The 17478-nt window shown below is 38.5% G+C and overlaps 1 protein-coding gene across 1 annotated transcript in view; it reads right to left on the reverse strand.

Moving 5' to 3' along the window:
* Window positions 1–246: 246 nt before the first annotated feature.
* Window positions 247–17478, reverse strand: part of SOX6 (SRY-box transcription factor 6) — a 494065-nt gene continuing 476833 nt past the window's right edge. Inside the window, exon 16 of the mRNA XM_030829763.1 lies at window positions 247–6901. Coding sequence (XP_030685623.1) covers window positions 6598–6901 — 304 coding nt within the window. The 3' untranslated portion in view covers window positions 247–6597. The remainder of the gene's footprint in view (window positions 6902–17478) is intronic.

The following is a 17478-nucleotide window of genomic DNA, read 5'->3' on the forward strand; positions in this document are numbered from 1 at the left end:
CTTCTAAATCCACAAGTATTTCCTGCTGCAGCCGGGTGTGCTCCATAATGAAAAGAGCAGGCAAGTCTTTCCAGGCTAAGGGGTTCCATGTCTTTTGGACACCTACCTTTGGGCCAGGCAGAAGCAATGGCAGAGGGCAGGGAGAGCTCTGCAGGCTCCAGCAGCAAGAGGGTGGCACATTCAGGGCTGGCTGGGGCTCCATGGTGGGGACAGTTTGCAGGGCACAGACAAGGCCATACACAGAGGTCATAAAACAAAATTTATCTTTAATTTGTAAGTGTCAACAGCAGTACAAAAGATGGAGTGATGACAACTAGATTAGGGTAGAGAGGACAGTCTTGAGGTAAATGAGCATAAATAGGCAGTTCTTATAGACACTCCCCTAAGGGGCCTGAGCCCCATCACGGCATATACATTATCACCCAAAGATGGCATGTTGAACATATCAGGAAAGCACCTTGTGCAAAAAGGAAAAAAAAAAAAGTAGCTAAGGTGCCAACATACACCAGGATAGATAAAGACAGTGTGTCTTTCAATTTTGTCTTTTCCCTTAATTATGAGGCAGAGGAGGGGAAGACTTTGAAAAGTACCACTGAAAGATTATTCAATGTTGAGCTTTATCTCACATCAATACTGCACAACAAAATCCAAGAAGTTTGTGTATGCAACAAAGCTAAGAACAATGATTCATTCCTGTAAATTTGAAGAGATTTTTTTTAATTTTTCCCATTTCTTTAATCCTTAGCAAACTTTTTATTATTATTATTATCAAGAGGAGAGTGTGAGAAAGATGTGATGGCAACCCTTAAGGTCATTTAAAAACTTTACACTGGACTGTACAAGATTTTTTTTTGATAAACTATTTACATTTTCAGACTTTCAAACATATTCAAAGCAGCAATAGACACTAGTTTTTATGTTTTTTTCTTTTTTTCTAATTGCCCAAATAGTTACCAGCCATGGGCCAAGTAGGTACCTGCATTATACATAGAATTTCTACAAAGAAAATCTGCAGTTAAAATTTGCTCCAGGATGTATTAAATGCCCTTAGCAATTCAAGGGCCACACCCAGTGTTGCTATAGGAACCAAAGCACAGTACCTTGACAACAGAGTTGCAGTTGTCCCAACAGCCATACACAAACTTTACACTTTGAAACAGCAGCCAGCATGTCAGTCCAGCATGTCAGTGAATTGTGCTGATTAAATTAACATAGAATACAATTTCACAATATACATCACAAACAAATTACAACGTCGGGGGAAATAAAAGAGTTACAGTAAGATAAGTTATGTAGTAACAGCTTATAAGCTTGTCTAAGGTAATAAAAATTTTACATGGCAAATACAATAATGAATGAACATAAATGCTAAGCATTCTAATTTGCTACAAGCTGGAGGAGGGTACAATAAAGACTGCACTTTCAAAAAAGCAAAAACACATATGACAAAGGAAGACAAAGGGAGAATGCACATGAGCAGACCTGCAATGTGCAGCATACAAAACAGTTAAATATTTGCACATTCCCCATACTCCAAGAGCACCAGCACTGAGGCCTCACTTTATGCTTGTGGTTCTTCAGGAATAAGAAACTACTGAGCAAGATATGTCACTGAGTTTTCTTCAAGCGTTCATATTGCCACGGACACTATTAGAAGAGTTATCTGCATTAAGCATTACCTTTCTGCCCCCACCCCACCCACCCTTACCTCTGCCCCAAAGGTACCAGCATTCCAATACTTGTTCATGAGCTTTTGGAAAGCAATCTGTCCCCAAAGGGAAAGATAGAATGGGGATGAAAAGGAAATGTGTTTGCATATCAATATTTTCGATGATATTAGTACAGGGGCACACTCAATAGGATATGGCATCAGAAACAGGACATCATTGGCAGGAATAACAGACAGAAGTTGTTTATTAGGGAAGAAAACATGTCAGGGAGCAGATGACTTAAGGAAATGATGCAAGTGCTTTTGTGAAAGGACAAATGAGGTCATACAATATTATTATACTTTGAGAAGTGAGCTTAAGTGCCAACTCAATTCTTAGACAAACGTGTACAAAATCAGGCAGGGCTACAGCAACCATTTTTGTCATTTTCTCATTAAAAAGGAAGACCCAGTAATAATTTCAATACATTCCTCTAGCTGCATTTCTTTGCAGTTGTTGGCACTTGGTACAGGACTTCTCATATGATTTAAAATTACTAAGTGATTCTTTTTCCTCTCCCTAATGAGTTGGTAGAGGTCAATTCTTTGCAAAATGAGTAAATTGAGAGAAGCAGCCTCAGCTGTGCTGTTCAAGTGACCAGGCTGCCTTCCTACTGAGGGTAAATGGGCTTTCCTGAAACAATCCCTGCTTTCAGCTAGTGCCTGTGCTCCTGGCTCAGGAGGGTTTGCTCCGAAGAAGCAGCCTGGCTTCAGAAGGAAAAGAAAGCAGCCTTTAATTTCAGCCCTAGAGTGATCACGCCCTTTTCAAACACCCTCAGGCTCCCGTGGGGCTAATGTTCAGGGGAGCCCAGAATTCGACAAGCTCAATAGCACTGTGAGCCCACACCTGAATTTAGAACTTGGCCTGGGCTTTGGTGTCAGGACCCTGGCAAATCAAATCAGGCCTGAGGACAAGGCTGGAGAGTATCAAATACCTAATGAAGCAAACCGATGTGCTTCTAAAAGGCTGAGCTGGGTACACGTGAAAACAACAAAGCTTCCGTACCTTACTGGAAAAGACACTGCTTCATATCTGCCAATGTAATAGAAAAGTTGTCAGCCTGGCGGCTCATATCCGCAAAGCGACCTTTCCTTTCTCTCTCCCTTCCTACTTTTTTTCCTTTCTTCCTTCTTTTCTCCTTTTCCTTCCAATCCATATGGCTATTTTTTTTTTTTTTTTGGAGAGGATTGTCTGACAGTGTCCCAATTCTAAGTGACAAGGAGAACCCTGACCTTGTAAGTTCTTTAACAAAATAGAGATAATTTTTATCTTTGATTTGACAATACTATGAAATAGGAAGCACTGCAAAAACAAAGTTGCTTAACATTCTTGAATCTAAACTGACATGGTGGGACTTTTATTAATGGCCAATCTCAGAGGTGGATTTTTGCGTTTGTAGTGGCATTCATGCTTCTTGCTATTAAATGGTGACAGAACTATCTTAGAAGATTTTTGTGGACTCACAAAGCAAACTGACTGTCTCCTAACCGTAGTGGAAATTTAGTATGTCCAATCATCAACTTTCTGTAAGAAAAAAGGGAAATGTCTGGATCTGTGGACAGTGGGTTCTGAACTGCATGAGAACCCTGGTGATGCATTTTGCTGTCCCAGCTGCAGGCCGAACACTGCTCTCTCACTGTAGCTGATAACTCACTACCCCGAGAGGCACAGTGACTCATCAACTTTCAGTTTGGACCAACATCTATGGATAGAGAACAAAAAGGAAATACATAACTTATATCTCACTAAGTATTCATGAACCAAAAATAAATTCTATTTCTATGTTATATTTACACAATTAGAAAAATCTAAAATGAGATGGTAAAGTCATAAAAACTTTGTTTAAGCCCCACTGAAAATAAAATGAAGTGATCCCTATGATTGTCATTCTTAATTTCCATGGATATTTAGAGCCAAACTTGGCTAATAAATAAACTGCTTATACACAAAATTTAGATTCAAATACAGCATTATTGTTTGATCCAATGAAAGAGACGTTTACAATCAGATCATTCCTGAATAGCCTTTCATTTTTAAGAACATGGCTAAAAGTAACTGAACCCCAGTACGGAGGCAGAGCTGGAGCTAAAACAAAGTGTTCATACACACATGTATTTTGCATAAATAAATGAAATAACAAGACATAAAAATGACTCAAATCCGGCAACTGTGAGGCAAGCCCACACGAGTCGAAACAGATGACTTTTGTTCATGTAGTTTTCGTACAACAGTTTCACATTAGTCAGAAGTGATAAAAAATACCATTTATATCCAGTGCTTATAACACTTACGAAACAACATCTGTGAGTGTGTGTGTTTTTTGTTTTTTTTTTTACTTACTATGAGCAAAATCAAGTTTCAGTCCTAAAGAACAGTCCTTTGTTCTCCACCAGCCCAGAATATTATTTTGGCATGGTCATAAAAACAAACAAAATTAACCTACTACGCTAAATGTTTGCTTTTGTGCAAAATTAATTACATACAATACAATGCTAGCCATACAACACTCTACCAATGCAACAAAATAAGAAAGAAGTGAGAGAGAGCAAAAGCAAAGCCAAAGAGAAAGAAAAAAAAAAAGAGTGAACCGAGGAGGAGAGGTATATAATCAAAGAAATCAGTAAGACAATAATAAATACTCATTTTTTGAGAGAAAAAACGACCTCCTCCTCATTTGAAATAAATGTACAAAAACAAATTTCTAATCCCCAACCAACATGAATAACAAAGAGTTCCTATCAGTACCTTAATCAGCTTATAGAGAGTACTCCCAGCTAACGGAATAGCTGGTAATTTCTTGGCTAGACCTGTTTATTGCTATTAGGCCTTGAGCACTCTTAAATAAATACGAAGGTACATTATTTTCTTCCAAGTGACAAAATGGCTCAAGAAATCTGATGGGGCCGTTCCTATGTCTTGGTGATCAGATTCTGGGTTGTCCCATGAGGTGAACTATCCCATTCACTGACATTCTCCCACTAAACCTCTCTGGGGGAAGCCCCCCAATAGACAACTTGTCCTAGTTTCAGGAAGGGCGAAATGGCATGGCAGAGCTCCCTGTAGTTAGGAGATGGAGAATAAAACCTCACTGCTTCCCACCCCAGCAGCATGTCTCCAAAGAAATCCTTATGTGACAAGTGCAGTTCATCTTGTTCACATGTAGGCATGTCCCCATGTGGCCACAGATACAGAGTCAGCCAGAGGAACTCATCTGCTGCCCCCGGAGCTATCTGTTCCCCAGAGTTAACAGTAGGAACATCCCATATAGGGGATATATTCCCCTCCTCCTCCCTTACGGTTTTCTTTCATTCTCTAGTTGTATCATGACTATTTGCCACCATCTTTGCTCTGAGGCTGTCATGTGGCTTTTTGCATCCTGGGGATTTTGCAATGAACTCCCTGGATGTGCCAGCTGGGACAAGGCAACTCAGTGTAAAGGTGCCACGCCATGACAGCTTCACTGAGATTCCTGCATGGCCCACGAGCCTTGGGCTTCAGGTTTGGCCGCAGGACTCTCTTGCCTGGCAGTCACCACTGTTGACCCTTACTGCTGAATGGAACTCAGGGGGAAATGCCACTGATGCAGACCTTACCACTTGTGAACTGAATTAGGGGAAAATTCTGGCAAAAGACTTGAGGTCACAGTGAACCTCAGGGGCATACCTGTTTAAGTGTAAGATTATATACCTATATCCCAATACACAGCCCTGCAGCCAGATATATACTCATGATTAAAAACAATAATAGGTTTTTAATAATATCTTGGTTTCAGAAATGCTTCCAGGCGTTCTGGGGACATAAAATCACTATGTACACAGGAGAAGGAGGTGAAAAGGACTGAAAAGTTCTTTGGGGAAGGAAGGTGAAAAACAAGAATTATTAAATTAATGCCACCAACAATTGAAAAAAAATAAATAGTAAGTGGACCCTTGACATTCTGGAATGAATAAATTATTTAAGAGAAAATGTGTTAAGACTGAATGTCAGGGTTAAAGGCAAAGGGATAATGGATGTAGTGAGAGGTGGTCTCAGGCAGAGAAGACCACTCTGTCGATATCTGGTGTGGCGGTCGCTCTGCTGTGTGTATGTCATACCACATCACGCACTGATGGCACGTCAACAGGCAAACACAATTGGGTCCATGCACTGTGGCAACCTTGTTCATTCCTTACAATATCTTGTCTCCAGATTCCTGAGTACTTTATCATTTTCTGGAAAAAAAATGTTGGTTTGCTATTTTATTTTAAGATGCCAAAGATTGTCTAAGACTTTGCAGTGTCTCCTTTAAGACTTTCAAAATATTAAGATTCAAAAGTTATGAAAAAGTTTGGCACATTCAAAGTTTAACTCTACACATGGAAAATTGGAATTCCGAGGCCTTTTGAATATGCTCTACATGCAGCTGCACACGCCGTGGACTTGTTCTGTTTCACAATATGAAATCCTCAGTTGTTTTCTAAAATAATTCAGAATAAAAACACATTCACAACCTGTAGGCCGGCACAGCATACCTGAGTGAGAATGTTTAACCCCATCTAAAACAGTAACTTAAACCTTTATCAACATCCAAAAGAAACAAAAAGTAAGACAAAAATATAAGACTTGTAAGACATCTACGGGTTGAGATAAGTTTCAAGTCCTGGTGTCTCATATTTAATATGTCTTCACCTAAATTAAAAAAACAACAACAACAATAACAATAACGACAAAAAACTCAAGTTCATGAAAAATCAGGGAAAACTTAATCTGTCTCACACTTTACGAAACAATTAAGACCATTCTGCTGATGTAATTGTGGAGCCACAAATGCATGCGGGCTCTTTAATAACTTTTTGTTGGGGAGGGGGGTGAAATGTCAGAGTACTTTAATTCAGCAAACAAAAACTCCTCAGTTGGCACTGACAGCCTCCGGGGCTTCATTTTCACTGCTATAGTCTGATTTGGGGTCATCTTCATAGTCGTCATACATTTCCATTTCATCCTCTCCATTAATCATTTCATTTCCAGCTAGGCTTCCGCCATCTGTCTTCATACCATAAGTGCTCTGGATGACCGGGAGGCTGGGCTCTGGGCTAGCCGAGGTGCTAGAGCAGTCAGATGTCATCTGAGGCGATGGTGTGGTAGTTGCCATAGTGATAGCACCAGGATACACAACACCTGTTCCTGTGGTGATTGGAATCTGAGGCTGTTGCCTATATAGATTCAAAAAACAAAATCAGACAAGGGAGAAATATCTATATATGTGCTATGTACAGCATTGGAATTCACCCCCTACACTTTTCAAAGGCAGCCCTAAATAAATGTTAAATAACATTCTAAGCAAATAAAATGTGACAAAGGTGTTCCCTGGAGGAGTCCTGCAAATTTCCTTGATGCTATGTTAGGGGTTAAACAATATGATGGAAGAATTTACTGATGATTTTGCAACATAAAGGCAGGGTTCTTTTAACTTGGTAAATATGGCAAAGTTTGGATAACACCTGGCATTAGGAACAAATGATGTAATGAATTCCACAAAGTTACATGTGAGATAATTTTTGAAGATCTCCTGGCACATTTTGAAGATTAGACTAGTGGCATGAAACATATTATAATGACACTATTAAGCAGGTTTGTGTCTTCACCTTGGTTTGAGAACTGTATAAATCAAGATGAGAAGGGACCTAGCATGTCCCAAAGAGTGAGATTTAGCAAAGCATTTATTTGTTATTCATGTAAATGTCTACATATTTCCATGGCTGAACTTGTTAGAAAGAATCCCTGTGGAAGGATCATCTTGGATGTCATTACTGCTGAGACCCTGGGCTGGAACTGGGGCTGGGATTAAGAGAGTCGGGAGTAAAGAGCAGTGAGAGCTCTCCAACTCAAGAGTAGAGTTGCAGAGTAGACACCAGATACGCTGCCTCACCCTAGATCCCAGAGGGTGGCAAGGCCTGGACACCAGTTCATTCCTCCATAATGTTACCCTAGTTTAAATAAACTTAACAGATCCTTTGTGGAGGTCAATCTCTTCCTCTGCAGGGAGACATGATTACTGTCTCTCAACTTCACTTAAGGCATTATAACTGGTACACAGGAATGAAAGATCTACCTAACTCAGAGACTATCGCTAAAATATTATTTTCATACATGCAATATTCACCAAGAGTTTCTCAATCTTTTCTGGATAGCAAATTATAGTTGAAATTTGTTTCAAGTTGTCATTGTAACTATCCTTTTGGAGCCTCAGTTTCTACATATTTGTACAAGCCGGGGTCAGGGAAATTCTGGAAGGTCCTTCCACTTTTTGTACTCATGACTTCAGGTCAATTATCACTTGGACAATTCTTACTCACCCTACACATTATCACTGAAACTTTCTATCCATCTCATTCAAACAGGAAAATATCCTGAATCTATGAAGAAGTAGCTTAGCTACCTGCCATTCTTTGACATGTCCAGAGGAACATAATTTTCTCACAAAGACCTCCATGCCCTCCAGCCTGGCAGAGGGAGAAGGGATGGAGATGGTTTAGAAACACTCTGCGAGATATCTGTTCACGCTGAATTTAGCAACCTCTTTTAATCACCACAAGGCATATCATATCCCTAACATAACATATAAAATGTTTTCAGGTATACCAACTCACCCATTAACATCATGACCCCATAAGTTATTATATTTTCCATTTCCAGATGAAGAAAATCAGACCTTGCTTCAAGCCCTGCATTCAATAACCAGCAGAGCCAGAATGTGAATCTAAGCCATTGACTGACTTGAATCCCATCACTCTTTCCTTTATAGATATTCAATCTACAGATACACTAAGCTCACTGTATATCATAAAAATGCCTGACTTCTGTAGAGCCTGTCAGCACCTAGTTGACACTAAGCACTTGACATTGATCCAGTTTTTATGATTCTCATGGTGAGTTTTTGGTTGCCTGAAGGAAGCAGATAATAGAGGAATCTAAATCTATGTATAGAAACATCATATAAAATATTAGTTCACTTTTATTGAATCAAATTTTAAAACAGTATACTTCTGGCTTCCTAAGTTTTGGGCAAATTAACACAAATTAAATTTTATGCTAACCTTGTAATGCCTCATTAATTTTTTTACTGAATTTGGATAACTGCAATAAAATGTTTTTGCCTTAATCACATTATGAGTGTAGAGTGAAAGCTTTTACTGCAATGTTAACCCATTTTACAGATTTCCCAATTTGGCAAGCTGATCTGTAATACAAACTCTGCATAAAAACACACTATCAAATGATACGTTTTCTTTTCACAAAGAATAGATGGTCACTTTTTGCAATATTTTTATCAGAATATCTATATCAATAGGTCTACTGAATAAATTTAAATTGAGCTCGTATTATGTGCTGGGAACTATATTTAGGTGTTTTACATTATCTTCTTGAATCCTCATGATAAGCCTGAGAGGTAGGTATCATTTTCCCTCTTTTACACCTGAAGTGACCAATTAAGGTTCAGAAAATTCAAGCTGTTTTTTCAAAGCCACGCAAATACCATAATCAGGAGTTGAACCTTCCCCATGTCACAAATTCTCTAGTACATGTCAAGATCAGGGTGAGAAAGGCAAGCAAGCTCACACTATCAGAAAAATACTTAGCAATTTAAATCGGAATCAAAATCTTCTACACTGGGCTCCACATAGTTCACAGTATTTGGACTTTAAGCTGGTAATGGAATGCTAAAAATAAATAAACAAGCAAATAAAAAACATCTGTACAATTTACTTTCTAGAGTGAGAGTGAGATGCATGATATTCAAAAGCCTAGTCCTGGGAGGGGAGTGGAGAGATAAATATGGCTGTTTTAAGCCCCCAGACAGTGCTAAAAGCCAGTGAGGGTAAAAACCCAGGGGTTACTCCCCACCTTGAGGAAATGAAGGGAGTCCAGCTCTGGTAAGGTTCTCACATTCACATACAACTGTTCGAGGTTGTACATAAATGCTAGAGTGAGAACTTATCCCTGTGAGAGATGATTTTTGCCTCTCCAAGCCTTCTGGGAAGAAGGTTATGTGGTATGGTGAGCTCAGGTTTTGGAGTCAGAATGGCTTGGGTTTAATCCCAGCTGCACCAGTTACTGGCTGCGTGATCCTGGGCAGGCTAATTATTATCACTGACATCGCCTCTCCTCGTCTATAAATTAGAACAATCACATTTGACAAGACTGTGAAGATTAAGTAAGAACATATATGCAAAGCATTACATTATAGAGTAGATGAAAATGTTAATTCCCTTTCGTTTCCTCCTTTGGGAAGCTGGTGTAAACCTCACAGAGAGCAAGCATGTCCTAGGTCTGGGGAGCACCAAGGAAATGACAAGGTAATGCTTTGGACTCTCCGAGAGTGGTGGCCCACAGGAGCCATTTGGAATTGGCGGTTAATTGTAAAACAATACTCTGGTTCACAAGCCTGGCCAGGAGAGGACTTCCTCTTTACCGCAGAACTGTAGAGAAGGGCATCTGAGAAGGGAAAACATTGACATCCTCTAAGAAATGTTTAAAAACAAAAAAGTCTCCAAAGAATAACATTTGGTTCTGTATAACCCTTTTTCTAACCGTAACTCCCTCCTTTCTCTAAGTCCTGAAATATTTCCATTACACCCTCTGGAACTCAACTGTCCGTCCTTACTGACTCACCTTCTTGCTCTAACTGAAACTTGGCTCTCTCTCTAGGCCACGAGTCTCCCTAAGGCCCTCGGAAGAGTTGGTTATTTGTTTTCCATGCCCCTCACACAAGTGGGCCTGGAGGTGGGGTAGTTCCCTTCTTAGCTCCTCATTGCATCTTCCAACCTACTTTTTAATCCCTCCATCCTAAAAATCTCATCTTTGAATCTCATGTCACCAGACTATGTCACCTACTCATACCTTTATCTACCCCCTGCCTGATCAATCCCCCTCATTCCTTAAAGATGTTAGGTCCTGGCTCACTGTTGCTGTCTCTTCAACATAACCTCTGCCATGATCCTTGATGTCTTTGCTATCTCTGTAGATGTTCATTCCAACACCTGACTATCTCAGTGTGACCTCCCCACCACTGTGATAATCTGGGCCCCTCCCTATCTTAGTTGCTCCCTCTCTTGTCATACAGTGGACCTTGTCATTTTCATCTGTCACTCCTCGCTAATCTCAGTTTTAAATATCCCACTCTCTAACCACCACATCTTATTTTTCTAGTTTTCTCCCTTTAGTACCCAGTTTATGATTTCACTCCCCACCCGGTCTGAGGAGCTATGGTTTCCTGATCCTTCAACCCACCTTCACTGCCCTCAGTTACTTGAGCCTATCCCTGCTTGTGCCCCCCCTTACCTCTTTACCCAGTTCCAATTCCATGCTAACTCACTCCCTTGCAGACACTCTCCATTCTCTCACATAGCAAAACTCCCAACTTTAGTTCAGTTTAACTCTCTGCCTACTCTGTTTAGCCACACAGCTGAACTTGGCTGGAGAAAATACACTGCCATACTTACTAGTCTCTAAATTTACAATGCTGTACTTCAAATAGGCCTCTGGTGCTGTTCAGCCATCATATTGCACATTGTCCTAGCCCACTCCTTCTCTTAGCCTCCTAGACAATTACTTCTTACCTTCTTAGCTTTCCCCAAATATCCAACTTCTTCTCCCCCTTTCTCACTCCAAGCTAATGGCCTGGCTTTCTATTTCATGGGGAAATTAGAAGCAATCAGAAGAAACTTTTCACAAACTCCCACTGTCACATTGACAGGCCTCCCTGTATCTGTGCCCCATTCTCTGCCTGCTTTTCCATATTTTGAATCAGTTCATAATCCAATATAAGGCTAACCCCGCTGCTTGTGTACTGAAACTATCTGTGTTTGTTTACTAAAGATATCTCTCCAGCAATTGTCTCTCCCATCTGAATCATTAATTTTGTATAGAATTCCCACCAAACATGCTATAATCACTCGTACCATAAAAAACAAAACCAAAAACCTCTCTCTTGGCACATGTCCCCCTCCAGCTCTTGCTCCATTTCTTTGATATCCTTTAAAGCAAAACTCTTTTAAAAATTGTCTTTCTTCATTTCTTCTACTCAATTCTTTCTTAAACCCACTTCAATCACTCCCAATACACCACTGAAACAGAGCTTATGAAAGTCACACCATCAATAATCTTCATATTGTTAAATCCAAAAGTCAGTTCTTGGTCCTCATGTTACCCAGATCTATAACACGGGCAGCATTTGATATAGCTGATCATTTTCTCCTTGCTGAAATATTTTATTCACTTGTTGTCTCAGATGCCACACCCTCCTGGTCTTCCTCCTATCTCATTGGCTGCTCCTTCTAAGTTCCCATGCTGCTTCCTTCCCATCTCCCTGCCATCTAAGCACTGAAGTCCCCATGGATTGAGTCCTTGCTTCTTCTCTTCTCTATCTAAATTTATTCCCTTGGTGATTTCATCTAATTCCATGGCTTTAAATATTATCTATATGCTGACAACATCCCAATTTATATCTCCAGTAAGCCCTTTGCTCCTAAATTCTAGACTCATATATATAGATATATATATATATAAAATAAGCATATATATAATGCTTATTTTATATATGAGCATATATATAAGCATATATATGCTTATTTTATATATATAACTGCTTATTTTATATATATTTTATATATATATAAAACTGCTTATTTGATTTGGATGTCTAAATGCTGTCTCAACCTTACAGGTGCAGAACTTAAAGTCCTGATCATTCTCCCACATACCTGCCCCTCTCATGGCCATCCTGTTCTTGGTTAATGATTACTTCATCCTTCCAGCTGAATAGGCCAATCTATGGTAACTATATTTCTTTCAAACTCTGTATCCAATTGATCAGCAAATCCTATTGGTTCTTCTTCAGGAATACATCTAGAACCCATCTACTTCTTACCACCTCCACCCCTACAAACCTGGAACAAACCACCATCAACTCCAATCTGGTTTATTGTAAGAGGCTGGCTTCCTTGCTACAGGCCATTCTCCCTTCAGAAAATTCTCAACATAGCAGATAGAGTGATCCTTTCAAAACCTAAGTCATATGAAAGCATTCCTCTGCTTAAAACTCATCAATGCCTTTCCATCTCACTCAGGGTCAAATACAAAGTCTTCACAATGTCTTACAAGTCTTTTCATAACTTGGTTCCTTGTTATGAAGACTATGGCTTACAAGTCTTTTCTACTACTCTTCCTACCTACTCACTTTGCTCCTGTCATTCTGGCCTCTTTATTCCTTCTTTGAACAAGCTAGGCACAATCTCGCCTCAAAACCTTTGCAGTTGCTGTTCTCTCTGCCTACATTTCCCAGATATCTGCACAGCTTCCTCCCTTACCTACTCAGGCCTTTGCTCAAATGTTGCCTTCTCAGTGAGGTTTTCCATGACCGCCCTATTTAAAATTGCACCCTATACGCTGAAACTTCCTATCCCTTTCCCTACTTTACTGTGTTCTAAGGCACCTCTCACTACTATTTATTTATTTATTTATTTATTTGTTATTTGTTTGAATTCTATCACTAGAATATAAGCTTCATGAGACAAAAATTTTCACTGACATAGTTTCAGAACTCAGACTGCTTGTAACATAGGAGGCACTCAGTAAATATCTGTTAAATACATAGGATGAATGAATGAATGAGATAAAAACAAATGAAAATCCTAGGTAATCTATTTCAGGGAAGAAAAGATGTAATGAGACTAGCTGTATGAAAATAACCATCTTTAGACGCTTGAATGGTTATTCTCATAAATAAAGGGGAGATTTGTTCTAGGAGACATGAAAGAAGAAGATTAGAACCAACCTGCAAAGTAGGAGGAAGGCAGATTATGGCTTAGTTAACAGAAAAGAAAACTTTCTAGTATTAGAAAATGTTCCACAAAGGAACTAGCTCCCTTGGGAAGCAGTGAGCTCTCTACCCCTGGAAGAGTTCAAGAACTTAGGGAAGACTCCTCCAATGGCTTGAAGTATATAACATCTGAGGCCCCTTCTATGTTGCAACTAATTTTGTGGATGCAAAATCAGAAGCTAACCATCACGCTGATCTTGCTCTCTTTTATCATTATCAGCATAAAAGGAGACTAAAAAAAACCACTAACTGTGCATAGCTAATTACAGTTGAAGAAACCTGGCTTTCAATGGCTTCCAAAATCTTGCTCCACCCTACCCATCTTATGTTTTCTTTACTGCCAGGAAAAAGCCTTAGGCTGCTTCCTTTTTTTACTATTGAATATATCCACATTTTCCCCCAGGTGTTCATGATCTCCTCTATGCTAAAGCGGGAATCTACTTCCCATAAGTCTGACCAACCCAAACTTCAAGTCCCTTCCTCAAGAATGTCCCACGCTTGGCCATAATGCATAATAATCTCTCTTCCTCTGAGCTTTATTTGCTCTTGTCTACAAAATGAAGATTAGTAGTTCATTAAATGTTATATGCAGTGCTGCGCCATGTCTTGGGTGTGTATGTGTGTGTATAAGACACTATTATATGCTAATCTATTCATGTATGTATCTGGCTTCTCCAACTACAGAATTCTCTGAAACTCAAGTGTACAGAAATAATGCCTCATGTACCATATTAATTTAGTAAAGTGTTGGACACATAGCTGGTTTCAAATAGGCCCTTACCAATTGACTAACGAATCAATGAACAAAATAAGAAATCCAGCCAGCAGGCTCAAGCTTTGTCTATCAGAAATTGCTTTCCTAAAAAGCATTTTTTCCTTCCTTTATAGATCAATTTCAAAGTAAAAATTCAAACACTGCAGATTTCACAAACAAGAATAGCTGACAGGTATTGGGCTTTACAAATAATGAATGTGCACATCAAAACAACATTTGTGGATGTTTGTAAAAGTATATACATGAGTTGATGTGAACAGAGATATTTAAGAACCCTTCCTCCCAATCTAAGTAAAGAGTAAAAGCTGGCCCTGATAGAGCCCACCATCGCTACATGACTTCCAAATTACAGGAATATTTCTGGAGTGTAATCTAGCTTTGCCAATTACAAAGTAACTACATATTTATGCTGGCAAAGCCCCATTGTTTGCTGACCCTTCAGACCCTTCAAAGTGTATAAATAAAGACAAGAAAGTTTGTTTCATTAGGAGATAAGCCTATATGTCACGTATCTCTGTAGCTGATATTGCAGGAAGGAACAGAAATAATAATAATCTGTTCACTTTACCTATTGAATGTTCTAACCCAGGGTCTTTACAGGAGGACAATACTTAAAAAAGCATGCCTAATCTATGCTAATGTAATTGTATTTTATAAGTGTCTTAAATAGGATTGATTCAACCTCTTTAAAATTAAGATTAAAATGGCAAATGTTCAAATCACTTATAGTACAAGGCACTAAAATAATTATTGTAATATAACATAGAATATGTACTTGGCACACAGTATTATTTTTCTAGAATAATAATATTTACTTGAATTTAAAGCTTTTCATATGCCAGGCAGTGTTCTAAGCACTTTACAAACAGTAAGTTACTCAGTCTTCAAGAAGAGTCCTGCATATGTCATTGGTATTGTCATTCTCATTCTACATATGAGGAAACTGGGTAGAGAGAGATTAAATATTTCCCAAGGGCAAGGGGAGCATTCAGAGGAATAAAGATTGCCATGTGTTAGTTCCTACAGCCAAGAAGGTGCAGATCCAGTATTTGAGCCAGACTAGTCTGACTCCAGAATTGATGCTCTTACCCACAACACTATACTGCCTCTGTGTGTGTAATGTCATGTCCTTACCAATGTCCTTTGGTAAAAGGGACATATGTTTCACATTCACATAAGCCTGGTTTACATCTCAGCTCGGCCATTTACTAGCTGTGTGGCCTTAGACAAATTATTTAACATCTCTGAATATTGCATTTTTCAATTGTATAGTGAGAATGATATTCCCTATCTTGTAAATTTCTTGTATTTGCAATAATCTGTACAATCCACTCAGCAGAGTACACAGCACACAGTAAGTATTCAATAATCTATCTTTATCATTGCTAAATTAGCCCCAAATTTAATATTTTATAGTAGTTTTACATCTGTATCATGGGGGATTGGTTCCAGGACCCCCACAGATAACAAAATCCGAGGATGCCAAGTCCCTTTTATAAAGTGGTATAGTATTTGCATATAACCTACAAACATCTCCTATATACTTTAAACAATCTCATTATTTATAATAGCTAATACAATATAAATGTTATGTAAACACTTGTTTTACTGAATTGTTTAGGAAATAAACGCAACAAAAAAAAAAGTCTGTAGATGTTCCATACAGATGCGACCACTGTAGACCTAACTCCATAGTGTGCTTTAGCAATAATGTAACATTTTCTCGAATTTTTTAAAAAATATTTTTGATCCACAATTGGTTGAATCCACACAGATACAGAGGGCTGAATGTACCTGCATAATTCTCTATGAGTTCATAGGTAAATTACCAAATAAGTTTCAAATAAATGGAAGTATATTTGGTCACAGTTCTTTGGGAAGACATCACTGTAGCTATATGTACCCTAATGAGTATTCCCTCTACATTAATAGTAGAGGGAATATTCTGGATACCACACTGAGAATTGGTAAGGGCCTATTTGAAACCAGCTATGTGTCCAACACTTTACTAAATTAGTATAGTACATGAGGCATTATTTCTGTACACGAGTTTCAGAGAATTCTGTAGTTGGAGAAGCCAGATACATACAAACAAATCTACAAAGCCAGATACATACATGAATAGATTAGCATATAATAGTGTGTTATACACACACACACACACATTTATTATCTGGATTATTACAACATTCTGATACTTACTCTGCGAACTGAAGAGGTTAAAACCAAGGCAAGAACTAACATTGCTCCCTTCCATATTATTGATAAATTCATTTCATAATAGCTAAGTAATAAAAAAAACTAACTCATCAGCCACAGTTGTGTAGTCAGTAAAATGCATGAAAATGTTGAGCAGTATATGCAATTTTATTGGCTTGAAAGTTATGCATGTCTTTTCGAAATCAGCTATAAAAATTGATCTCAACCCATTCCATCAAGACGTCAATAGCAATATTTGAATTTTTGTTTCTTTTTTGCTCAACTCTTGTAATAACCTCATATCTAATAAAGATCAATTTCCAAAGACAAACCTCAGGAAATTAATAATCTATCAACTACAACTACTTAAAAGAGAATACAAATCCTTAAGCAGAAATAACACCTGACTCTACGTAGCAAGTATTATCAAAGCTGGGCAGAGGAAAACGCTCAGCATTGAGATTAAAGAATAAGACATTCTGATCATTGCCTGCACTTCAGTAGCCCTATTCTGCAGTCTAAAATGATCCTTCCATAAAGGACTGTTCTACACTATCAAGAACAGGATACTTAGTCTCTAAATTTCAAAGCTCTTTTTATGCACTATATACCACAAGCAGATAATTCATTTTCTCCAAGTGCTAAGAGCTCTTGCTCAGATGGCATAGCCACATTCATGATGGCCAGCATAGGGCTATGAGGCATATTTTGAGACAAAGTAGTAAAGACAGTTCCTCAGTCACTTGGCATGATGGGGGCCAAGACCTGAATTTGAACTTTTGCTCTTTATCACCTTTCTGTAGCCATAGAAACTCTCTAAAACTCAACTTCTTTATCTTATTTAGAGAATTATGTGACTTACATATCTAAAATCCTAGTATACACTAGATAGTCAATAAATAATAGATGTTATTAAATTGTTTTAGTTTTTTATT

This window comes from Nomascus leucogenys, chromosome 15 (genome assembly GCF_006542625.1).
Source record: "Nomascus leucogenys isolate Asia chromosome 15, Asia_NLE_v1, whole genome shotgun sequence".
Classification (NCBI taxonomy): domain Eukaryota; kingdom Metazoa; phylum Chordata; class Mammalia; order Primates; family Hylobatidae; genus Nomascus; species Nomascus leucogenys.